The 25,751-nt window shown below is 49.7% G+C and overlaps 2 protein-coding genes across 3 annotated transcripts; both read right to left on the bottom strand.

The window, feature by feature from the left end:
- Positions 1 to 1,784: 1,784 nt before the first annotated feature.
- On the bottom strand, positions 1,785 to 6,879 carry LOC121461416 (cytochrome P450 11B2, mitochondrial). Of its 2 annotated transcripts, XM_041672503.1 has the most exons (9): positions 6,641 to 6,879; positions 6,075 to 6,230; positions 4,373 to 4,572; positions 4,059 to 4,262; positions 3,645 to 3,799; positions 2,667 to 2,833; positions 2,376 to 2,454; positions 2,100 to 2,288; positions 1,785 to 1,898 (listed from the first exon to the last, which is right to left on the bottom strand). In XM_041672503.1, the coding sequence occupies exons 1-9, from the start codon at positions 6,877 to 6,879 to the stop codon at positions 1,785 to 1,787; spliced, it is 1,503 nt and encodes a 500-aa protein (XP_041528437.1). The 2 variants fall into 2 exon arrangements, with proteins under 2 accessions (XP_041528437.1, XP_041528438.1); XM_041672504.1 differs by lacking the exon at positions 2,100 to 2,288.
- A 14,307-nt stretch (positions 6,880 to 21,186) lies between these two features.
- LOC121461422 (lymphocyte antigen 6D-like) lies at positions 21,187 to 24,090 on the bottom strand. Its single transcript, XM_041672512.1, has 3 exons — positions 24,022 to 24,090; positions 23,114 to 23,215; positions 21,187 to 22,468 (listed from the first exon to the last, which is right to left on the bottom strand). Exons 1-3 carry the CDS (start codon positions 24,071 to 24,073, stop codon positions 22,284 to 22,286), a joined length of 339 nt encoding a protein of 112 aa, XP_041528446.1. The 5' UTR covers positions 24,074 to 24,090; the 3' UTR covers positions 21,187 to 22,283.
- Between the last annotated feature and the right edge of the window lie 1,661 nt (positions 24,091 to 25,751).

The following is a 25,751-nucleotide window of genomic DNA, read 5'->3' as shown; positions in this document are numbered from 1 at the left end:
GTTGCTTTTCACTTCCTTGGCTAATTTATTACTAAGGGGTATTTTGGGTGACTGTGAAGGAAAAGAATTTGTAACGTTTGTCTGAGTAAGTTCAGGATGGACAAACAACATTCTTGTCACTCTCTTAAATGCAGGCTTTTCAATCTCAGAGCTTTGTGTGGTCCTGAGGCTTTCCCAGGTCCAGAGCCATATCTAGAAGTGCAAGTCAAGATCAGCCATCATGAAGAACACACGTATGAGAACATCACAATGGAGCCAACATCGGTGCACTGATTAAAATAATATTGATACTTAAGATTTAGTCATTACAACATACAGGCCAATTGCTTCGAGCCTGCGATGGGATAATATGTCACAAGCAGAGGGTGGGCAGAGGAGGCGGCTCACCTTGTGACTCTCAGGAAATGGAAGACCTGAGCCCCCAGATCCTAACAGCCCCTTTAAGAACACACCCCTAAAGCCTTCACTTCCTTCCATTGATCTATATGCTGTAAAATCTCACCATCCCACAATAGTGCCATGACCTAGACACTTTTCCTTGGTGTTAGGATCTATTAGCCACAGGTGCTTTCTGTTTAGCAAGTCCTGCTACTTGGCCCTGACAGTCATGGCAAAAGACTTCAACAACAGAAGTTACTTTTCACAACCAAATGGAAAACAGAGTGAAGGAGCTGACAGAGCAGGAGTTCCCCAACTTCTTTCCACGGCTTGCAGAAGGTCAACTTCTTGTTCCATGAGGAGGCTGTCTCTGCCCACCTGTGACCTCACTCTCCTATGAGGCTCTCGGGGGTGAGGGCAGGGAGCTAGGCGTTGGATGAGGCACAGCCCAGTAGCCTCATTTCATAGGAATTACCTGATTAAAGGTCCTGTCTCCACAGTGACCCACACTCAAAGGCCGTGAACTTTGGAGATTGGTACACAAAACTCAGGCAGACACGATTTAGCACTGAGAACAGGAGAGCCTAGGAAATAACTGTTCTTGGACAAAGCTTTTTCCCCAAACTCTCGCATCTGAAAGAAAACCCCAAGAGCCTTGTGTTCTAAGCCACTTTTGCAATTCAGGAGATGGAAGTTTTGTCCGGGGGACACTGGCCTAAGTCAGTCAGCAGCTTGACCTCCTGGAAAAAGACAACCATCCCAGTAGAGATTTCACTCATTCTCGGGGCTCCAGCGTCCTCTTGCCTGCATCTCTGATCTCACCACTACCCTGTCCTTAGCGAGTGCATACGCTTATATATGCTTTACTGAGTCACCAGTTCGTAAGTTCCGACTCTGTTGTCAAGCCAACTTGAGCCAAAACACAGAGATACCTAGTTATCTGTCTGTCTATCTGTATCTATATATCTATATCTACACATAATCTATCCGCCTTCAAACCCATGTGTGTGTGAGCGTGTGCATGTGTGCGTGTGTGTGTGTATTTGTGTGTGTGTGAAAATGTAGGATGTATTTTTGTGGCTCGTGTCATAATAATGGGAACATAAGAAAGGGAATGTCTTCTGGCTTTATTCTGTGGCCCTTGAAGGTCATTGGTGCCTGGAGTGACTGCTGGAAAGGAACAGAACAATCACACAGCAGGGACAGCTTGTTGCCACCAAGATCGTCCAGTCCCTTCCCTGGCCTTGCAGTCCCTGACCTTGGAGGTCTTTAGCCGCGACCCTTGCACAAGTGCTTAAGGATGACAGTGTGGCCCCAAAACAACAACCTTAGCAAAGAAGTGTCACCTCGCCTGTGGGGACAGAGGTAGGCTGGCGGCTGGACTGGGACCCCAGGGGCAAAGGTGACTAGCTGACAGGCCGGAAAGTGAGGAGGGGGCTGGAGCTGGGCATCAGAACGAAGCGATAGACCATCTGCACATCCTCTTGCCTTAGTGTCTCCACCCGAAAGGATTTCAGCACCTGGAACACGAGGTAGGGAGGAGACACTCCATCTGGCCTCCTCAGCAGAGCACTGAAAGCCCAGACAGACCCTGAAGGCCTCTGTTCTTAGTACAAATCCTGCCCATTAGCAACCCCATCCCACAGGCCCCGCCCAGAGCTGTTCACGTGGTGCAGATGGAGACCTCCCCCATCCCACAGGCCCCGCCCAGAGCTGCTCACGTGGTGCAGCAGGAGCAGCATCTCCACCTGTGCCAGGCGCTTCCCCAGACACTGGCGCACCCCAAAGCCGAAAGACAAGTGCTGGAAACTCCTTTTCCTCCCCAGCCAGCGCTGGGGCATGTAGCGCTCGGGCCTCGGAAATACTGAAGGGTTTCGGCCCAGGGAGTAGAGGTAGAGTAGGACCAATGTCTGTGGGCAGACGCCAAGGACAAGGTCAGCTGCCTCTTTGGGATGGTGCAGAACAGGGCAAATGGTGGCTGTATGAGGATCACTCACCCCAGCAGGGACATGGAAATTATGAAGCTCTAGGTCTGAGCTTAGAATTCTCTCCAAAAAGCCACCAACAGGATAGAGCCTAAAGGTGGGGGAGCAACAGGAGAGGCCTCAGCTCAGAAGGACTTCTGTCCACATCTGTACCTCCCTCCCTCAGATTCCCCCAGGGCGCTCAGCCAACCTCCAGAGGAGCAACAGCGTCCAGCCACAGGAAGAAGAACAGAGAACTTGGCTGCCCTCGGCCCCAGAAAAGACAGGGAACAGAACAGCAGGGAATGGGCAGCCAGCACCTACCTCAAGGTCTCCTTAAGGGCAGCCCGCAAGAGGGGCAGGTCTGTCATAGCTCTCTGAGGATCTGCAGCGATGCTGGCCTCAGCTGCCAGGCTCTCCTGCCGAATGGCCTGCTGAACATCTGGGTTCCGTGCCAGTTCAAAGAGAGTCATTACCAAGGGGAAGGCTGTCTGCAGGAGCCACAGAAGTCTCAGTCACTGTCCCTAGTCGTCCACAAAGAGAACCCCTACTACAAAAGGATACCCCTCTCTGGGCAGGGTATCACTCTGGGAACCATGACCCTAAATCCTGAGGGGCAGGCCACAGACATCCCAGTCCTGGCCACCATCTCAGCACCTGCAGGGTCTGCTGCTTACAACCCGCTCTGGTACTGGGGCAGACCTTCAGTGTCACTTAGGGACTCTGCCACTCACATCTACCTTTCCCAGTGCCTGATGGTCATCCATAGGCCCCTCAGCACTGACCTCACTGCTCAAGCCTGAAATGGGTCCTAGTTCCCCACGCTACCTCCTCCCTCCATCAGTGAGACACCCCAGAGTGAGCCCTGAGCGCCTATGTCCAGAATTTCTTTTTATGGCATAGCCTACAGAAGTCTCTTGCTGATGTCACCAGCTTATTGACTTTGGGTTCATCTGATCTATGGCCTGATCCATGGCCCTTCCTGATGGGGCCCTCACCCCTGATGGCCTCATCTGTCTCCCTGTCTCTTGCCTTAGGCAGTCCGCCACCCCCGTGAGCTTTGTGTTGCTCCCTGCAGATGGTTCCGCCCTGAAGGGTCCCCTGTCTTAAGCTCCCTTGTTCTCTGCACTGCTCCTGTATTTTCACCTGAAGATCTCTCTTCCTGCACCTCTGGGTGCAGCCTACAGTCAAGGGCAACAGGCTCCTGGCGAAAAGAACCTGGGAATTCAGTTCCTAGGAAATGCTTTGGAAGATACACAGACAGGGAGTCACAAGGGATTCCCTCCCACAGGATGGTCTGACCGTGTCTACACTCCCAGCGGTGAGCTCAATAGAGTTGCCTCTGATGGCATCGAGAGACAAAGCTCCCTGGGCTATCAGTTCTGCCACAATGCCGCTGTAGGTCTGAGGGTTGCCAAGTCTTAGCTCCTGGTGCACCTTCCGGATACATCTGTTGGCTGGAGATGTGAGATGGGAACTTGAGAAAGGGCAGCTCCCGATGTGCAACCCGCCCCCATGACCCATGGCAATGCCTGATCTTCTCCCACTATCTCTGGGTCAGTTCAGCCATAGGATTGGTGGGAACGTGTTAAAAATACAGGAAGCAGCAGGCGCCGTCATTTGAGACGATCCCGATGTAACCACAAGTAAAGGGGAATGGCAATTAACTGACCGTTGTCCCTGCCCCATGGCACTGCGCAGGTCAGTGACCCTCACCATACTCAGAGATGACATCCCAGGCCTCAAAATGTTCTTTCCACACCTGGGTGCTTGTCCAGCGAGTCAGGCTCCTGGGTAAAAACATGAGCTGTGTGGTGGTCTTGAACATGGAATGCAGGGCGTGGATGAACTTCAGGCTGCCAGGGCTCAGGTCGTGGCCAAGGAGGCCCAGTCGCTCCCCAAAAAGAACAAAGTTGCTGGCTGCATAAAAAAAAAAAATGATATCCCTGAGACAAGGCAGCTCCTGGACTCAAAACTGCAGCTCCCCCTCCCTAACAGCCTTAGTTTGGGGCCTTTCCCTGGCCACATACCTTCTATTGAGTAGTTGAAGAGGGTTTGCTGGGCATCCATGGTGAGGCTCCCACGAGCATTCTGAAACACCTTCTTTTTCAGGGACTCCAAGAAGTCCCTTGCTACCATGTCCACCATGGGGACAAACTTTTGAACAGCCTTTGGTGACAGCACATTTGGGTTCAGCCTCAGTCGGTTGAAGCGCCATTCAGGCCCATTTCTGCAGAGTACAGAGTAGAGGCATGAACACCTCTCAGGAAAGGCCTGGCCCAGGCTGTGCCCATCTTTCTGCCCCTCAGAGAAATCCAGGCAGAGGGGTGGCAGGCTCGGAAGCAGGCTCGGCAAGTACTGTCTCCACTTCTTTCTTCCAACACAGTTTCCATGTGTTGGACAGAGGTCACTAAGTCTAAGGTGGACTTGGCATAGCCACACCCATGGAGAAAGGAGGCTGGGCTGTCAAGCTCTGCCCACCTGACCTACACCACCTCCCCACAGAGGAGAAGCCCTGGCTGAGTTCACCCACCTTGTCAGCACTGTGGAGTGTGTGCTCTCTGAGTCATCAGCACCTGCCTGTCTCAGCTAAGGGATCCCATCCTCCCTAGGGCAGGAAGCACGGCAGAGGACCACTTACAACATGCACACACCACAGCTCAGGACACAGGGTTCCCATGGAGATTCTCCAATGAATGACAGCAGGAGTTTGCATCCTGAGCCACACATGCAGAAGGCCTGGCCTTTGGTGTTCTAAAATCCATAACAATTGCCAGTGACCACATGCACATGTGCCCACACAGGACCTCAAAAACACGTGTGGACACCTTAGTCCCTGTGTGCCCAAAACTAAGACAACAGCTATGCACAAAGATGCAAATACACACAGAAAGTCACAGATTCAGACAACACACACTTTCATATCTAGACGAAACACATGGTCACACACTTACACACATGTCAGAATGTACACAGGGGCATACATGCACACACACACACACACACACACACACACACACAGGCTTTCTGCTTTCTCAGCAGTACATGCTCACACTTTGCCCTCAGCTGCCATTTGCATCTGGCCTCCCTGCCAGATTCCCTCAGTTAAGGGCCTAATCAGCATGCCCACCTCCAAAAGCTGTCTTATTAACGAAAGGATTCACTCTGACATGGACTGGTGTGTCTGTGTGCAGCCTGACTTCCTCCTGTAGGCTTCCCCATGCCCACTAGTGGCCTCTTGGTAGCCTATCCACTCCAAGCACTGGGAACCCCTGCTTAGCTCTCCAGGTATGGACCCAGCTGCAGGGGGCAGGGCTCTCTTGCCCAGGTGATATTTGATTTTGAGTCCAAAGGAGCTCCAACTTCCTATTCTCCACTGCCTACCTCAAATCTGTGAGTGAAACTGCCCCTACCAAAGGGAAACTGCATTGACAGACATCAAGCTGTAGCTAAAGATGACTTTGGCCCTGAGCCAGGGGCTCCCCTTCCTGGGCCAACTTTGAAACTGGTAGGAGGGAGAACCACAACCCAAAAAAGTCTATTCGGAGCAGGAGTTTGGGGTGGGAGGCATTCCTCTGCCACCTCCCTTCTCCTCAGGCCCAGGATCTATATAGCATGGTACCAACCCACGCTTGGCAGTGATTGGTCTCCACACCCCCACCCAAGTAGGAGCTGCAACCTGTGTCTGGGCTACCAATCTCACCTCCCTCCTCATGCCCAACGTCCACTCACAGCAAGAACAAGCCACGTCTCAGGCCACGGTGTTCTCTGTGGGCCACCCAGGGCTCTAGGTGCATCCGACGAGGGTGCGTACTCTCCACCTGGTGCAGCTTCTCAGCGTCCTCCGGGAGCATCACAGACACAACCTGTGTTCTTCCTATGCTGTACCTATGGGGTGAAGAACAGTGCCTTCCTGGGGGGGGGGGGGGGGACGGACATCCTCCACCTGAGCACCCTGCAAACCCAGCCCTGTCTGCGTGCTCCCTCACCTCAGCCTCCCCTAGCCCTGGCTCTCCCCCCAGGAGGGCTCCTCCCACTGTCTGCCTGACTTCTCTCCACTTCAGCACTCCTGACACTCTGTCCTCTCAGCCATGAGCAGTGCCTTTCCCTGTCCATGTGGAGAACCATGGTCTCCATGAGTCAGGTCCATAACCTCCTGTGTTCCCTCCCCGTCTCCCTAAGCAAGGAGTGCCTGGTGCCTACTGGGGAGTGCAGCCCCTCATACCCTGCAGAGCCTGAGCAACCAGGGGCCCAGGAAGCTCTGTCTGTGCTCAGCTAAGGGTCAAGAAGGCCCTTACCTGAAAATGGGTCCCAGCTCCTGGAAGGCCTGATGCATCTCCAGGTGCAGGTTCTCTTGGCCCTGCTCCCTCAGGATCTGCATCATCTTCAGCCACCTGTTTCTGGAGTACTGTGGGATGGCTTCAAAGGGCTGCAGTGTGTTGGGGGCCAGGGTTGCTGTGGTGCCCAGTGCCCTTGTCCTGCGCAGGCACTGCCAGGGTCTTGCCAGCCACACATCTGCCTTTGCCTTGAGTGCCATTGCTTCCTCCTCTCTTCTTTACCCCACAGCCTTTTATCCTGCCTGTGGACCATTCTATTCGACTGATCACGTCATGGAAGAAACTGTCCCTGGACTTGGCTGAGAGATCCGGGCTCTGATCATGGCTGGGGCTCACCTGTCAGTAGCCGTGTATCTCCCCAAAGTCTGCTGGTGGGTGGGGACTGGGAACATACACAGTGTCCGCATGGGGGGGGGGCTATGTTGACTGAGGAAGAGGAGGGCAGAGATCTCTCTCTTCTCCCTATAGATGGAAAAAGGAAGATGGATGGATCCTTTATCTTTTGAAGATATAACAGGAGACCTTGGTTTCTTTTAATAGACTTTGTCTTTTTTTAGTGACTTTAGTAAAAATAAATCTAAGAACTAGAAAGTGTACGAAAGCATTGTATTTTTTCCACAACAAGTTTGAATTCAGTTTCTTTTTTAAAAAGGAAGACAACGTCTCATTGTCGCAACATGTGAAACAGAACAACACTGCAGGTGACATTCCAGTGACACGTGAGATCCTGAGGGCAACTCTGCTCATGCGCCAAGACTGTCCTCTGCACAGTCCGCAGTCTGGTCCAACAAGTCCCACCCTCAGCTCTCATCCCCTTCTAACAGGTAGCAGGGCCTCTAGACTGCAGGGTGTCTGCTGTTTTGGGGCAATGGTGTTGAACAGATCTATCCTCCAAACCAAATTCTCATCTTCCTCAGGAGATCTGCTGGGCCTGGTCATAGAAGATCCTCTCACCTGAGCTTGCTGACTATTGGCACTCCCTCACAGAAGGGTCCTCATCTAAATATTCCATCACCCCTCCCAACCCACTGTATGTCATTGTACCCTGATCGCAAATGGCCTCGGGATCCCCGAGAGAGGCTAGAGGATATGTGATGGGAAGAAGGGGAGGAAGGGCTCCATCTACTAAGGCCATGGGGAAAGCCAGCATCCCAGCTGGGTGCATACCTTCCAATGTGGCTTCTTTTTGGTCACTAGTCTCCTCCCCCAAATGCCTTTACCATTGCTCTGTAAGTAAGTCTGATAAACTCACTGCTTCCCCAGCGGTGAACTTTGGTGCTTTCCCTTGCTGTTGGGACTTTATAAGGAGGAGGACGGACATCACCTAGTCTCCTCACCTCCACATCTAGAGAAAACTCTCAGGACTCATAGTAACACACCCCTAGGTCTCCCTCGGGAATATCACAACTCAGCATCTGTTCGTTCTCTCACTAGTTAAACAAATACTGAATGTTAACGGGTCAGAGCACACACCAAGTATTGGGAACGTTCTTGTGAGCATGTACAACGGTTAGAGTCCCAGGCACATACATCTAATAGGATTGCCTGCAATGGAGCTGGCATTCTGTGTGACACTGTGAGAACCTATAACGAGAGAAGTGACTTCTAGACCTTTCCTTAAGAACTGTTTGGGCTCATTGAAGAAATGATCAGAAAGCACAGAGAACTCCCGTGCACACGCCCCTCCCTGGCACAGCCTCCCCCTGTCAACCTGTATGTCAGCAGTGCTCTTCATAGTCGACGGACCCAGGCTGACATATTTCCATCACTCCATGACTCAGCTTTCACGGGGCTTTGGAGCTCCACATGCTGTGGGGTTGACACCTGTAGAGTGGCACCAATGGCGTCCCATACAGGATGCTGTGGCTCCAATGGCGTCCCATACAGGATGCTGTGGCTCCAATGGTGTCTCATACAGGATGCTGTGGCTCCAATGGTGTCTCATACAGGATGCTGTGGCTCCAATGGCGTCCCATACAGGATGCTGTGGCACCAATGGCGTCTCATACAGGATGCTGTGGCACCAATGGCGTCTCATACAGGATGCTGTTATTTCCTTAGATGTCTGTCTCTGCCTTATCGGTCCCCTTCACACATCTCTGAGAACCACTGACCTTTCTAATCTCCCAATTTTTTCCTTTACGTGTGTGTGTGTGTGTGTGTGTGTGTGTGTGTGTGTGTGAACTGGAGGTCAGGAGGCGTCTTGAGTATCATTCTACAGGCACTACCCACCCTTTCTTTCTCTTTTTGAACAGGGATATCTCACAGGCCTGAATCTTGCCGAGCTGGAAGGACTGGCTAGCCAGTAAGTGACAGGGACCCAACTGTCTCTACCTCCCCAGCATTGGGATTACAAGTGTATGCCCCATTCTGGGCTTTTAAATACAAAGACTTACTCTTATTACATTTAATTATGTGTGTGTGTGTGTGTGTGTGTGTGTGTGTGTGTGTGTGTGTGTGTGTAAGCATGTAGGCAGGTGCATGGGAATGCAGGTACTGGCCACGGTCAGAGGGGTCAGATCACCCCTGGAGTTCAAGTCCTAGGCAGTTGTGAGCTGCCTGACATGAGAGCTGGGAACTGAGCTCACGTACTCTGGAAGAGCAGCCAGTGCCCTTAACCTCAGAGCCATCTCTCCAGCCTGATGCCTCTCTCACTGCTTTCTTTTCTCATAGCGCTAAGTCTTGTAGACTTTACACATAGGCTTCTCTCTTTTTTTTTTTATCATTTTTAACTTTGTTTTTTGTTTGTTTGGTTTTGGTTTTTATTCATTTTACAGACCAACTGTGTTTTCCCCATCCCCCTCCTTCAGCTACTCCAGACTCCCTACACACTACATCCACTACTCAGAGAGGGTAAGGCCTCCCATGGGACATCAACAAAGTCTGGCAGATCAAGCTGAAGCAGGACCAAGCCTCTCCCCCTCACACTGAGGCTGAGAAAGGCATTCCACCATGGGGAATGGGCTCCAAAAAGCCCATTCATGCATCAGGGATAAATTCTGGTCCCACAGCCAGGGGCCCCACAAACAGACCAAATCCCACAAATGTCACCCACATTCAGAGGATCCAGTTCTGTTTCATGCAGGCTGTCAGCCCAAAGGCCATGAGCTCCCACTAGCTCGGGTCATCTGTCCCTGTGGGTTTCCCCATCATGATCTTGACCCCTACCCCTTGACTCTTCTCCCTCTCTTTGACTGGACTTCAGGAGCTCAACCCATGGCTATGGATCTCTTCATCTGCTTCCATCAGTTACTGGATGAAGATTCGATGATGACAATTAGGGTAGTCACCAATCTGATTACAGAGAGAAGAAGGGTCTGGATCCTTTTAGGGTCACTCTCCCAGCATAACCTAAGTTCCCCCCACTAACCCTAAAAATCCCTAACCCCAAAAAAGTCCACTGTTTCCCATTAGTACCACAGGCTGGTGACCATATCTTCAGCACATGATCCTTGGTTTAAAATACATATACATTCTAATTAGAGTAAATATGGATAGAATTTGGGGGTGAATCTGTTCCAGCTGTTCTACAGATACCTGCGGGTTCCTGCACAGGTCCACCCCTCCTACCAGACTCATGCCAAGGTCAACCAGGTTCTCCAGATAATGCCAGCACCTGCATCAGCTCCTGGGACTTCACCATTGGTACTGCCTCTCCAGGCTCAAGTGGGCACCTGCCCAGCAACTGGACTCTGGTTTTAAAGGGCTCATCTGCTCTCATGACTACTCATTCACCCTTCCTCTCCTGCACTACCAGGGCTCTTCTCCGGTCCTACCATTCTGACAGTGTCACCCTTCCCATGGCCAGCCCCGTTCATAGGGCCGATGGTAGATGATAACAATCTATTTTGTCTCCTAGCAGCCTGCCTTCTCAGCTCTCTAAAGGAACAGATGCCTGAGGTCTCCAGGATGGCAGTTAACTGGATGCCTCTCCATCCACACCTCTCGCTGAGCCTGAGCCCACAAACTCCCAACTCTTCCCCTCCTACATCATTCCATGCCTGCGGGAAGTAGCCAGACTTGAACCCATGCCCACATATCCAAAGAGTCTGGGATGTTCTGGTGGAAGCTTCACCCCAGTCTCTGGCATCCATATATCCAAAGAGTCTGGAATGTTTGGGTGGAAACTCCACTCCAAGTCCCCTCCCCTATCTCTCTCCAAACCCTGCTGCATCTCAGAAAACCTGCCAGATGATGACCCCTCCCCCAGAGATGCTCAAGACTACTCCCATAGGGTATTTAAACTGCCCACCAGAAAACAGACATGCGGTTTTTCCATCTTCCTTTCCAGTCTCCTCTCTGGGGGACTGGCAAATCATCTGGGAGCATTGTATCCATTAAACCTGGGCTTTTTCTATTTCACTTGAATTTGGTCTGATTTGGATTTTTGCGTCAGCAGAGAGGCTCATCAGGTTACAGAAACTTTTCACTGTTCTGGCAAAGAATCCAGGTTCAGTTCCCAGCACCATACCAGGCAGCTCAAAACTGCCTGTGACTTCAGCTCCAGGGATCCGACTTCCTCTCTGACTGATCTGACACCTGGAGTGGCATACACAATGCACGCACAAACCCAGACACATATACTTAATTAAAAATAAGTAAATCTCCTTTTAAAACCTCTCTTTTTACCTTTTTTCTCCCAAATGAGTTCTGGGGTAAACATGTTGTTTACATTTTAGCTAAGACTAATTAGAAAAATAAACTTCAATTGTATTGTTATTACTATCCTATGCATGGGTATGGATGTTCTTATGCCATAGTACTTGTGTAGAGATCTGTTCAGGCTGGTTTTGTGTCAACTTGACACAAGTTAGAGTCATCAGAGAAAAAGGAGCCTCAGTTAAGGAAATGCCTCCATGAGATCCAGCTGTAAGGCATTTCCTCAATTAGTGATCAGTGGGGGAGGGCTCAGTCCATGGGGATGGTGCCATCCCTGGGCTGGTGGTGCTGGGTTCTACAAGAAAGCAGGCTGAGTAAGTCAAGTGGAGCAAGCCAGCAAGCAGCATCCTCCATGGCCTCTGCATAAGCTCCTGCCTCCAGGTTCCTGCCTCTTTTGAATTCCTGTCCTGACGCCCTTTAGTGATGAACAGCAATGTGGAAATGTAATCCAAATAAGCCCTTTATTCCCCAACTTACTTTTTGGCCATGGTGTTTTGTTTCAGGAGTAGAAGCCCTAAGCCAAGCTCAGGACAATTTTCAAGAGTCAGGTCTCTCCTTTCACTATGAGATCCAAGGACTGAACTCAGGTCACCAAGCACGCATAACAAATACTGCTATGTGGGGAGCCACTAAACCAGCCTGCCTTCATCTTAGGCTTCAAAGCCATCTTATAGTAAGGACAAACTAGTTTCATTCCTGCTTATGATTAAATCTCTGTTTCTCAAGGATTAGGCTATGCTCCACCTGTAACCTTAGCTACAAATGGTTCAGTACTGCCTGTTCTAGGAATGCCAATCATGTCTGCTTCAAAACGTTGTTTTTAACCATCTTGCAGCCCTACCTTTGTTACAAAAGGTTATGTGACCACCTATGACTACCTTGGTATGCCCACCTTACAACAATGTCTTTATCTCCCCAGGAACTAACTTGCTGGGCTTATGTTCTGCTCCTGTAATCCCACCTACTTTGCCCACCAAATCCTCCATTTGGAAACCTCCCACCCCTGAACTATATAAAAGTCTTGTCTTCCTTGTATATAATGCTGACCTCTTGGACACTAGTTTAGGAAGAGGCAGCCTGTGTACATGAATTTAAAAGCTTGCTTTAATTAATTGCTTGCTTTAATTAACTTGGCCATGATGATTTGGGCTGATGGTTGTGGAGATTTGAAAAAAAAAATTGCCCTATAGGCCCATAGAGAGTGGCACTATTGGGAGGTATGGTCTTGTTGGAGCAGATATGGCTTTGTTGAAGGAAGTGCATCACTAAGGGGTAGGCTTGGAGGTCTCGGAAGCACAAGCCAGTTACTTCCTGCTGCCTGCAGATCTGGATATAAACCCCTCAGCTTCTCTTCTCCAGCACCATGTCTGCTTGCATGCCTCCACGCTACCCGCCATGATGATAATGAACTAAACTTGTGAAACTGTGAGCCACCACAATGAAATGCTTTCCTTTATAAAACTTGCCATGGTCATGGTGTCTCGTCACAGCAATGGAAACCCTAACTAAGACAGAGGTCTTTCTCCTGTCTGGTGGAATTAACACCATCTCACATCCACCAGCTTCCTTGCCCTCTCCGTGAGAGACAGCCATTCTGGCCCTTCTCAGGCTGTTGAGATATCCAGCCTCCAGGACAAGCACTGGGTTCTTGGGGATACCCCCCCACGAAAGCCTCACAGTCAGTGGTGGGATGGGTCTTGTAAGATGAAGGATGAAACTCAAGTTAATAGCATCTATGCAGGCCCTGGGTGAAAGCCTCCAAGTTCTCTCCCTCATGGTTTATTCTTACACTCTAAGCATAGTAAAACCTTCGAGAAGGGTTTGCATGTGGCAATTGTCACAACAGAGCTTTAGGGAGCGCTACATCTAAACTTCCTAGCAAAGCGGCAGAGCACCTGTGACCTTTACAGTAAGAATGACCTCTACTGACTGATAAGCCGAGCTCGGGGCTAGGGCCTAGAGGAAGGGTTTGTGGTAAGCATAAGGATAGAGTCTGTAGCTGGAGGATGCAGAGTACACAGGGCCTCTTTCATGGGGATGCATTCTATTCACTGAGAGACAAATCTGAGGATTAAAGCCTAAACAATTCTCCAGATACTGAGGGGATCTTGATGGAGGCTAAGTCCTAGTAGAATAGGAAGGATCACCAGGTTGTCTGACCACTTTCACTCTTGGTGTGGGAATTCCTTCAATCAATAGCCTTTAAGATACTGGCCCACTTTGGGTATGGTCTCAGGTACCATAAGTGCAGGCAAAAAGTGTGGGTGACCCTTTTTCCTGCTGGATTCAGTTCCCAATTTCCAGCATACATAGAGGACTGTAGATCACTACCCATACTGTGAGTTTATTCCCCAAAAGATAAACCTTTGTTATACTCCATTCCGGACTATTGTGAAACTCTTTGATACAACTACACACGCTGGTATTCCAGGTGACCAGATATCATTCATTTCCTTCCGTTGAAGGAAACAGGCCCACGTGAGTGACAGTCCTGGTTTCTCTGATACTCACTCTAAACTAGGGATTGTCCTGACTGAAGATTGTCGTGGGAATCTTCAGCCCACTGTGGGAAGCACCATCCCTAGGTAGGTGGTCCTAGACTGTATAAGGAGGCCAGGTGAGTAAGCCAAATAGTGAGCCAGTAAGCAACGCTCCATTTCCTGTCTTGACTTCCCTCAATGATGGGTTGAGAGTCGGAAGTATAAGAAGTAAATCTTTTTCTCCCCTAAGTTGCTTTTGGTCAGAGTGTTTTATCACTCAACAGAAAAGTAATTTAAACACATCCCTTAAAATATCCCTTGCAGACATGAACACAGGCCAATCTGATCTGGGCAGTTTCTCAATTGAGGCTCTCTCAGATGACTCTAGACTGTAGCAAGTTGACAGTTGGAAGTAACCAGGACAGGATAGGTTAGGCCTTGGCAAACATGACTCCATTTTGATTCTACATATTTCTCAGAGGGAACAGTCTAGCTTCATCCCATCGGCCTCTCAGTTCTTCAAAAACTACTAGGTGACTCTTCCACCAGCCTTGCCAGCACAGAGGCTCCCAAAACTCCAGAGAATTGGCACTCCAAGGCAAACTTAGCAGGCACTCCATCTCCAGCTGGTGGGGGTGTCTCAGGGGCTGCACTCCCCATGGGCCACTATGGCTATAATCAGACAGGATACCCTTTGAGATCAGGTTCACACATCTGCATCCCTTAGGACTATCTGGACTCAAGCTGAGACACTTCCCAAATGACACAGGCCTCAGGATACCCAAGTATGTGGGACTCCTGCCTGTATGTCTCTTGCTGCTGCTGCTGCTGCTGCTGCTGCTGCTGCTGCTGCTGCTGCTGCTGCTGCTGCAGTGAGACCCCAAGAATCCCTACGACTAAAAGGGAAACTGGAGGGAGGTGAATTCCACCCAGATATGAAGGAAGAAAATAGAGCTGCCAGGGAGTTGGAATGGAAGAAGCCTCTGGGCAGAGGACAGATGGATCCTCCGTGTTCAAGAGGAGCAAGGTATGGGTGAGGGGACCCCCGGGCTCAGTGCTGGAGGCCGGGAGGGCCTGTGTGGGTGTTATCAGGGATGGTCATGATTTCGTGGCTCTCTTATTTCTCTTTAATTTCCCCCAGCTCCCCATTTTCCATATTTCTCTGCAGGATGGCCGTGGGGAGGGGGAGGCGGCGTATCAGAACTGCCATGGCTCTTTTGCAAACAAACTGCAATATATGGCAGGCCTGCTGTAGGCCTCAGTCCACATGAGATCAAAGATGACCTTGGCAGAAACTTGCAGCCTTGGGGGAGCAGAGCAGGCAGCACTTTCCTCCGGTCTCAGAATGTTTTACCCAACTCTACCCTTTTGCACAATCCCTGGCTAATCCTGGAGGGTTTCTGCTCTGCACAGGGTCCCATGGCCCTTCACAGTTTACCTACAAGGAGACTGGAGATTTGGGTCTTTTGAGAGAACTGTAGATGTCCAGAGACTCCATCACATACTTGACTCTGGGTTTTGTAGCCCCTGGATTCTCCAGATTCTAGTATCTGTTAGGTGTGTTATGTGGATGGGCTGGGGATCTTCTCTTCTGCTTTTCCCAAGAGCACTTCTGCAGAGGCACATATTGTGCATGAACTACTTCACTAGGGGGTGGTCCATGGTTGCAATCCCAGCATTCTGAAGGCTGAGACAGAAGAATTCCTGCATGCTCCTACTCCAGGCCATCTTAGGATATGTTATGTTATAAATTCCTGGTCAATCTGAGACCCTGTTTTTTTTTTTAAAAAAAAACTAAATAAGAAAATAAATAAGCCTTAAGGCCATGTAATGGCATTCGCCTACTTCTCTGAAGGGAATGCTTTTCCCTCTGAAGCATAAAGGAGGAAATGCTGGGAACTCTCTGGGTAACAGCAGTGAGCTGCAGACAGCCTTATCCTTGATGCCTTGGCCTTCTCCCAGCCCCACCTGAAAACACACAACTCCAGTCAGGAAGCTGACAAGAACAATGTGGAGGAGGCATTTGTTCGATGAGTGTGATTTAACTCTTGACCCAGTTACTGAGGAGCCTGCCACATAACATCCAATGAAATCAAACATTTCATCCACAAGAAATCTCAAACAACCAATTTTCACCCTCAGCCAACTTGTGAGCAAATCAAACTCTCTTGAAAAATTCAGATACAAGAGACCAGTGCTTCCCCTAAGGCTGCCTTGATCCTGTCAATGCCACCATGAGGGACTGGTGTCAACAGTTTAATGGAAGTTTGTCTGAGATTCCAGAGACAAGCCTTTCCTCAAGAAAAGCATGATATTCTTAGTGCATTATCAGAGGCATTGAAGTCAGGCTCCAAGAAGGGAATGAGGGAGAGACCAAGACCTCAAGACACCTGCAAAAGTAAAAGAGAGGAACGACTGAAAGCCGAAGTTATAACTTCAGCTCAGGAGTCCATGTTTGGAGCTATTCAGCCTTGAGCCGTGAGTTGTTATACTCTTCCTGCTTGCGAGCTTGTGCTGCAAGCCTCTAGTGCCAGGGGGTACACCATCCAGGGCAGACTGCTTTCTGCAGACATAGCAGACTGAGTGTACTTGAAGTTTCACAAGGACCAGACCTGGGTCAGGGGTACTTCCCAGACCATGAGCTCGCTTTCCCTGTTACCAGCCTGTGTTCTCCTGTCCCCAGGCCATGAGCTCTCTTTCTCTGTTACCAGCCTGTGTTCTCCTGTCCCCAGGAAAAGAAAAAATAGTGTTCAATGTCCTGAATGTGTTCAAAGGAATAGGAAGATCACGACAGAAATAACTGTCACCAGAGAGAGAATCTGTGCCAGAGACACACTATGCTACTCCCAAATAGGCCACTCAAGATAACAACAAGGTTTTATTTTGACCTGAAGGACTTAGAAGAAGCAAAGAGAACCCTTCTGTGTTCCTGATAATGACTTAAAAAAACAAAACAAAAAGGGTCATTAGTCCTTAGGAATCCATCCTCCTGTTTCTACTAAGACAAAGAATGGAGTGTCCATAGACAAATCAGCTTGCCTCTAACAGTGTGCAGGGTCTTACCCATCCTCCGTGTCTCCTGATACCTTGAGTTGAACTTGTTAAATGCTTATTTACCTGGGAAATGGTTTCATTTTAATGGATTTGTTTTGCTCATATAAGAGCAGTTTCAGAACAATAAAGCAGAGTTCTCACATACTTCCCCCTAAATGTCTCCTACTAAACTTTTATTATATATTTAAGAAGAAAGAGACTTCCTTCTGCCCCTGTGGATGGACAGGTGCTGCTGTAACTTCTTGGGAACCCACAGTCCTGGGGACTAAGACCCTCTATGGCTGTACCTTCTTGGGAATCCATAGTCCTGGGGCTGAGACCCTCTATGGCTGGCTGTACCTTCTCAGGAATCCACAGTCCTGGGGACTGAGGACCTCTATGGGGTTTCCATTCTAGTTTCTATCCTGACTCAACCCCTTATCTTTCACCTTAGATATCAGGCCACTGGACACTAACAGGTGTCAACTGTGTCCACACCAAGGGCCTGCTAACCTGGTTTCTATGCCGGCTGATTCCTTGTCCAGGTCCCTCCTCCTTACAAGCTGCAGAGGAGGCTATGCGCTTTCTGCATCCCAGAGATGCACTTCAACATGATTTTGAGTATCTAAAATTGATGGACGTAGAAAGAGGGTCAGCACTCCCAGAGTCTCTGCGTCAGGGGGCCCCTAAGGACATCTGCTGCAGTGTCGGTGGAAGAGCCCCCATGGCTGCACCGGAGAGGCAAGTAGCCCATGGCAGCATTTGCCTCAGTGCTGGTGAAGTCTCCTTGCTCTGCGCCGCCTCCAGGCTTTCCTTGCAGGAATCTGACCACATTTTAAGAATGGCTGCTCATTGGCCTTTTGCTCTCTGTAGAATACTGGCCAGCAGTGTCATTGCCTATAAAAACTCAAAGTAGCCAAGCCCCACCTGTTTATGTGCCCAGCCAACACGTATTTGCTGAGAACACTGTGCCAGGCACTGAGTGTTGTGTCAGTGAAAGGGGAGTCTCCGCTTTCAGGGTGACTATATACAGTGAATCGAAGCTACAGAAAGGGGTACTAGCATAATGAGACTAATTATTTTGGTCATGTCAAATACAGACGTAATGTGATTGCTTATGGCAAAACAAGGACTCATTGAGGTGCAGCGCCACCCATCCTGTAGGCCAGACGTCAGGAAGAGTGGCTCCACGTGGAAACACTCAATGGGACTATTACTCATAGGACAGTAAACAGAGTGACATAGGAGTGTGTAGGGGTGTCCCACCTATCTATTTTTTTTTCAAATACACCCTACAGACACAATGCCCAGATGCTCCCGACTTATAACAACTGGGCCTACAGTGTCTTGATTTTTGTGAACATAAATCCACACGCCATTCTCTTCTTCACTGTAGCTCTGTCTTCGGTAATGTAGTGGCATTTCATTTGTATTTTAATAAATACAGCTTGCCTGGGGATGGGGAAAGTAAAACAGCCACACTGGCCAGCCTCGCAGACCAGGCAACAATGATGCACACCTTTAGAGGATTATAAAACTGGAGGAGACAGCTCTCTGTCTCTGTCCCACTCTGAGATTCTGGGAGGCAGGATGGCCATTTCGGACCGAGATAGAGACAAGAGCCAGTGGCTGGCTGTTTTGTTTTTCTGACCTTCAGGTTGAATTTCTCCCCCACCCCCAAAAAAGAGAGGGGATCAATGCTCAGTACAATCATATTTGTCTATGATGCTACATCTCCAGTGAACGAGCATTTTGGAGGAAGTCTGCATGCTCGACAAGGAGGAAGGAGGTGGACAAAGCAGATGTTTGTTGGGGCATTCATTATCCCAGCTGTGGTGTGTGGCACTGCCTTCTTCATCAACTTTATAACCACGAATTATCACCCCTCTAGAGCCATTCCTTTTGGAACACAATAATTGACATAAGCAAACCAACATGTCAATATAAAGTGGGCCTTGGATTAAGCAATTTTGCCCAAATCCAGAAGCAACTGTGTATCAAAACCAGCATTCTCATAGTTTCTGCACGGGTCTATAATGAAAGAAATGTGTTCAGAGTCCCTGGGAAGCAAAGACAAATGACCTAGAATGTACTTTGGTGGCACCATTACATGTCAGCAGACAGGGGCAGTTGAAGTATAGCTCAGGGTCTGTTCAAGAGGATAGGATATGAAACATTTCAAACAACAGATGACAGAATCAGTTTGGTAATCAAAAGACCTTCATCCCAAGAACCTTCAGAAATTGCTTTTAAAAAGGAAAGAAAAATGGCCATAGATAAGATAAGGACCAGGGACTTCAAGGGGAACTGAGAAATCAATTACACTGACTGAAGTAGATGCCAACTGACAAGAGAGGAACCCTGGATGAAGCTAGGCAGTAGCTGGTTGCAGGTAGCTCAGGCGACTGCAGCAGCGCGGTGGGCTCCTATCCTTGGACAATCAGAGTTGGGCGCTGAGAAACCCCCTTTGGCCCTCAGTGTCTGGCCAGCAACACCAGACAGACTGTTAGCCCTCTGAGTCACAGCACATGCTCACCCAGGCCGGCAAGTGAGCACCTAGCCGAGATGCTCAGTGGTATATACTACCTAAGAGACGGTCAGTTCCAGCTCTGGGAGCAGCTGTGGAGCCTGACCCTGGGGTCCAGTTTCTCTGGTCCTCATCGTTTCCATAAATCTGGTGCTGCAAAGATCTTACCAGGAGTTAGGAAACATTGTCACAACAATGGAAAACAGATTATTACACAATCAAGTGAGACATGTTGAGACTATACAGTAGCACACTTTTGAGTTTTTTTATTTACCTATTTATTTATATATATAAAAAAAGTCTCATGTCATCCAAGTCAGCCTCATGTGACTGCAAACTTGCTGTGACGCCAAAAATGACCTTGACCTTCCGGTCTTCCTGCTTCCACCTCCCAAGTGCTGGGACTACAGATGGGCAAGGTTCTGTCAGCACAGTGCTGAGGATGGAACCCGGGGAGTCACACAATGCGAAGCAAGCCCTCTACCATCTGAACTGCCTCCTCAGGCCTTAATTTGTTGTTTTCGTTTTATGACACAAAGTCTCGTGTTCTCATTTTGTTGATAAGCAGAGAACTTAGGGCCTGTGCCTGAGGACACGGGAGTGAATGGCAGCATGGGTGGTCCCTGCCAGCTTGGGTCTATCCTGCCAGTGGGTAGAGGGATGTGAGCGGTGGCAGCATGGAAAACCATCCTTTAGTGAATGCTTGAAGGAGAGACACTGCAATAAGGTAAATTTCATGGGACCTCTGAAACCTATGGAAAACCAGCCCCCAGCCCCAGCCTCCAGACCTCTGCGGCATCAGCCTCGGGGGTGGGCAGCTCAGCGGCAGTGGGTCTCCAGCACTTGGACACTTTGCCAAGAAAGCCAGTGAATGCCTGGATTGTGGGGAGAGCATGTGGGGAGCCCCAATCACAGGATGCTCTGCCCGAGAGCCCATCAACCCAAGGAGCTTAGGGACCAGACAGGGCATTTGTGGAAGTCCCCATTTCAGGAGCGACAATGTCCCTCGAGAAGCTCCACACACCCTGTTGCGATCCTGCTCTCACCTCACGACCTCCCCTCTGTTGGAGTCCTGTGGTTTCATTCATCAGCCAACCAATGTCAGCACCAGTCCCCACCCCCAGCAGAGGTCTGCTCTTCTCTAGGATCCTTGTGACCTGCCCCAGCTCTGCCCTTACTAACCAACCCTATGTCCAGGGACAGCCCATCTGCCTCCATTGACTAGAATTACTCTTTGGCACCTGGTGAGGTGACCAGTGGGAGGCCACCTGAGTTCAGCCCTCTGTCATTCCCAGGGCACTGAGCTGGTGCCTCCCGGCAACAGTTTTGTGTAATAAAGCGGCGGCAGCACCGTGTGGGTGTCTTGTGATCAGGTCTGGATGAGGCACAGTGCATGGAAAACACCATAGTAAAAGGACCCAGATGGAACAAGGGCGTGAAGTGAATGAACAAGCATGAATTCATTCTCTGCCCTACACATGTCTGGAAAGTTAGGGAGAATCCAGTCAATGGGGTTACCCACCCAAACTACCGCCCGCCTAGAATTTAGCTCCCAGGCTCATTCCCTTAATGGGGGTATGGTGTTGACCAGGCTTTCAGACATGGGCAGAGAGGCAGACACACACTGGAAGGGGCAGCTCCTCTTTTATAGAGGACGTACAATCAATTGCTAGAGCTGACTGATGGAGTCCTGGGGCTGGACCACAGGCAGAGAAGGGAGGAAACATGTAGGCGGAATTTCTCTATGTCCTAGCAGCTGCTCCCAAATAACCACATAGAGACTTAATATTAATTATAAATATCCGACCGATAGCTTAGGCTTAACTTCAACCAGCTCTTACAACTGAAATTAACCCATTTCTATTAATCTATTGCTGCCCCAGGGTTCGTTTCCCTCATCTATGAACTTCCCATGTTCCACATCTGGCTCAAGACTCCTCAGACCCTGCCCTTCTTTTTAGCATTCTCTCTGCCCTGAAAGCCCTGCCTAGCTATCGGCCAGTCTGTTTTTATTAACAGTGAGGACAACACATGTTCACAACGTGCAGAAGGATTATTCCATAGCAGAAACCCCTCAGGCTTCACAGCTGGACAAAGCCTGCCCTCACCCTCCCAGTTGTGACTGTCCTTTGTTTCCAAATAGACTGGAGATCACAGAAGCTCCTGAAGTCCTGATGAGATTCTTGTCATCCTAGAATAGAATCCTCAGGGTTCATCTGAAGGGTAAGGTATCCTGGGGCTGTAGGCTACACAGAGGGCATCGCACATAACAACTGTGCTAATACCAGGGTTGACCTACGCCTTGTTCAAGGAAAAACTGTCCAACATCTGCCCTTCGCCCACAGCCGGACTGAAGGCCTCTCCTCAGGGTTTTCATTTGCCAAGAATCTTTGAACTCAGGTTAAAGCAGCAAATTTCACTACCGGTCCAGGAATCAGCAGGTAACACTGGAGCTCAGCTCTTTTGAAGTGGTGATGATCAGACTCAGGTCTTCTGAGGTAGTTGCAAGGAGGGATCCGTGGGATATATGAAAAGAAGAAGCCCCCCAAACAATTCACTGTGCCTCCTGGGGGGGGCCTTCCACAATCCCCGGTAACAGATTCACAGCCATGATGTCTTCCTTGCACCTGCACTTGGAGGCCAGCAGATGGCGACCTTGGAGACAGAGCTCCACATACAGCACCCTGGACAGAGGCGAGGGTCTCCTTTAGCCTAAAGCCTCTGCCTGTGGTCCTGCTCCAGGGCCCCCATCTTCAGCTCTAGTGATCGTACTCAGTGAACAGTCTCTCTTAGAATTCTTCTGACTGGAGTAGAAGTACCACACCTAACGCTATGAAACATTTCAGTCACATGATGACACCTGGCTCTGAGCAGCAGCGTCTAAGCCTACGTGGGAGTTCTGCTCTTATCGGCTGAGATAGATAAAGCAGACACTGAGAATCAGCAGCACCCAGCTGGCGTGAAGGCTCACGGTACTGTTGCAGAGGTCCGTGTTGCAGCAGGAGGCCTTGGAGTTATTCTGGTTCTGAAGGACATCGGGACAGGTAAATCCACATGTTCTTGTGATGAGCGTTTGCTGGCCTGGGGGTGCTGGAAACAGAGGGCAGAAGGGGAGCCATTTACTGAGAGACCTATAAGACCCATTCCTGGCCCTATTAACAAACCCAGGCCACCTACAACCTCCAGTTCAGGGGGACCCCCAGCAAGAAGTCAGGAGGGTCAAACTCAGGTTGTGACCAGAAACAGGGCTCAGTATGTGGTCAAGATTAAGGATTAATATGTAACCCAGGGTAGGAGATCATTGTGATGAAGACCAAGACTCAGATTGTGACCAGGTATAAGGTTCAGAATATGATCAGAATTAGGACTCAAAGTGGAATCCAAGGTCAGGGCTCAGAGAAGCGCCTAGGGTTACCCACTCCCTACTTTTCTCCCCTTTCCTTTCCGAGCAGCCAGCACTCTTGGGAAGGGTTAGACTTACACGTTTCACGTGTCTGCGCTACATACGGTGGCTCACTTGGAATATCCCACTCACTCTAAAACAGTACTGTTGGGTTCCATTTTGAAGGGAGGGCAATGCACTCAAAAGCTCTCAACAACTGAGAGGACTCTCAGGGCCATATCTTCCCAGCCCTCCCCCCAACTCTACCAGCAAGTTGCCTTACCCTAGCATCCCCGGGTACCAGATAAAAGGTTCCATGCCCTGTCCCACCCACCTAGAACCAAGGTACTCACCATACCAGGTGGTCAAGCAGTAGCGGCTCTTGTCGCTGCAAGATCTAGGGTTGTAGCAGTTTCCGGTGGTGGTACTACACTCGTGACATTTCAGCGCCTGAGCTGGAGGGACACAGCTGGGGTCAGAGATGGAGGCATTCCATAACTACACCAGACAGCACAGGAGACATAGACAGTTCTGTGGGAAGCACTAACCACCGATCAACCCATTCTGTCCCCCAATCACCCACATGGACAGCCCCTCAGCAGCCACACTGAGGCACAGGGACATAGGGCTCTGTCTCTGGTCCAGGAAACCAAAACTCTAAGCAGCCAGCAGTCCATGCTGCTGGTCATAACCCACAACAGAAGGTCACCGGCTACATGATGCTAATCCCACAAGACTTGGCAAAAGAGACAGCAAGTTCAACAAAATATCTAGACTTGATAGAAAAGATGAGTAGGGAGAATGAGCGAGATGGTAGAGAAGCTTGCTGCCGAGCCCCCAAAGATCTGAGCTCAATCTCCAAAAACTCACATGGTAGAAGAGAATTAATTCCAACAAATTGTCCCCTGATGTCCACATGCACACTTTGACATGACCACACACACACACACACAGAGAGAGAGAGAGAGAGAGAGAGAGAGAGAGAGAGAGAGAGAGAGAGAATATAAATGTAGTGAAAGAATTTTAAGGCTAGTGAAGGTACCACAAAAGGGTTCCATGGCTAGACTGTGTCCCAGTGTCCCACCTCCCAGCTCAGGCAGCCCGGCTGTGAGGCCTTCAGTAGGTCCTGTCCCCTATACCAGCACCTCCTCTGGACAGCAGGACCACATCATCTGGAGGCAGGTCCAGCCAGGTCGGGATATCAGCCAGAGTCCTGAAGGACTCTGGTGACCTAGTACAGGGTTCCTACTTCCTGGCTTACCTGAGGAGCCCAGCAGAATCAGGGGCAACAACCAAAGCAGATGAGTCCTCATCTTGGGCAATGGGCAAGCAGAGCGTGTGTCTGGATGAGGCTAGTGCTGGACCAGCCTGTCTTTATAGTTCCTCCTGCTGTGGTGGGTGGGGCCTCGGTCCCTCTCTCACCTCTGACATGTATCACCTCTAAGGGTGTGGTTGAAAGGTAAACACTTCCAAGATTGCCTTGTCCGGTGCTCCAATCCCTTTTCCAAATGTCCATCCCCCCTTTCTCCTGCTCCCTAAGCCCCCACCTAACCCCATCCGGCTGTGTTGCTCCTACTCCAGTCAGGCCATCGTCCAGGGACCATTGTCAGTCCCTTGTCCATCTTAGAAGATGTTTCAGGCTGGGTTGAAACACTGGGAAATTGTCTTCTCCTGGTGGAGGAGGAAGGAGCCCCAGGTCACAGTGCCTATAGGTTTCATCCTCTCAAAATTCCACTCCTTGGTATATAGAGGGCAACTTCCCCTTCATATCCTCACATGTCACCCTCTCTGTGTGCCTGTGCCCTGACCTCTTCTAGACAGAATGCTTGCCAGATTGGATTGGATCATATAAGTAACTTCCACGTACCTTAATAGTCTATTAGAGGGCAGTTTTCCAAAAGTCCCAACCTGAGGGACTGGGCACTAGGGATCTCAACATATGATTTTGAGGGGATAGAATTCAGCTCATGTGCTGGCTAGTTTTATGTAAACTTGACACAAGCTAGAGTCATCTGAGAGAGGAGAGCCTCAGTTGAGAAAAATGCCTCCATAAAATGGGGCTGTAATATTAACCTTCATCAGGCGATGAAAGGAGACAGAGACAGAGACCCACACGGGAGCACCGGACAGAAATCTCAAGATCCAAATCAGGAGCAGAAGGAGACGGAGCACGAGCAAGGAACTCAGGACCACGAGGGGTGCACCCACACACTAAGACAATGGGGATGTTCTATTGGGATCTCACCAAGGCCAGCTGGCCTAGGTCTGAAAAAGCATGGGATAAATCCAGACTAGCTGAACATAGCGGACAATGAGGAATACTGAGAACTCAAGAACAATTGCAGTGGGTTTTTGATCCTACTGCACGTACTGGCTTTGTGGGAGCCTAGGCAGTTTGAATGCTCACCTTAGGAGACCTGGATAGAGGTGGGCAGTCCTTGGGCTTCCCACAGGTCAGGGAACCCTGATTGCTCTTCGAGCAGATGGGGGGGGGGGGACTTGATCGGGGGAGGGGGAGGGAAATGGGAAGCGGTTGTGGGGACGAGGCAGAAATTCTTAATAAATAAATAAATTAAAATAAAAAAAAAATGGGGCTGTAAGCAAGCCTGTGGGGGGGTGCATTTTCTTAATTAGTGATTGGTGGGGAATGGCCCAGTCCATTGTGGATGGGAACATCCCTGGGCTGGTGATCTTGTATTCTACAAGAAAGCAGACTGAGCATAGGAGCAAGCCAGTAAGCAGCACCCCTCCATGGTCTCTGCATCAGTTCCTGCCTCCAGTTTCCTGCCTTGTTTGAGTTCTTATTTATTTGAGTTTTCTGTTTGATTGCCTTTGAAGACCCTGTTCATAATTGCAAAGTGTGAAAGAGAGAAGGGTATGAAACCGATCTCCTCAGAGCACCTTCAAGCCCCTCAGTTCCTCCAATAAGTCCAGGGAGGGTTCCCTCTATGGCCTGCCAGGGGACAGAAGAGGAATCCACAGTGACATTCA

Source organism: Microtus oregoni, unplaced genomic scaffold (assembly GCF_018167655.1).
Source record: "Microtus oregoni isolate MIOR12 unplaced genomic scaffold, Mior012 000022F_ref0000154, whole genome shotgun sequence".
Classification (NCBI taxonomy): Eukaryota; Metazoa; Chordata; class Mammalia; order Rodentia; family Cricetidae; genus Microtus; species Microtus oregoni.
This window is presented reverse-complemented; position numbering and strand designations above follow the sequence as displayed.

Coding starts and splice junctions, on each gene's coding strand:
- LOC121461422 (XM_041672512.1), bottom strand. CDS start 24,073: ATGAGGACTCATCTGCTTTGGTTGTTGCCCCTGATTCTGCTGGGCTCC. Junction 23,216..24,021: donor GATTCTGCTGGGCTCCTCAG/GTAAGCCAGGAA, acceptor GTGTCCCTCCAG/CTCAGGCGCTGAAATGTCAC. Junction 22,469..23,113: donor CTGCTTGACCACCTGGTATG/GTGAGTACCTTG, acceptor CTCTGTTTCCAG/CACCCCCAGGCCAGCAAACG.
- LOC121461416 (XM_041672503.1), bottom strand. CDS start 6,879: ATGGCACTCAAGGCAAAGGCAGATGTGTGGCTGGCAAGACCCTGGCAG. Junction 4,263..4,372: donor CTTCAACTACTCAATAGAAG/GTATGTGGCCAG, acceptor TTTTTTATGCAG/CCAGCAACTTTGTTCTTTTT. Junction 1,899..2,099: donor TGCTGCTCCTGCTGCACCAC/GTGAGCAGCTCT, acceptor CTCGTGTTCCAG/GTGCTGAAATCCTTTCGGGT.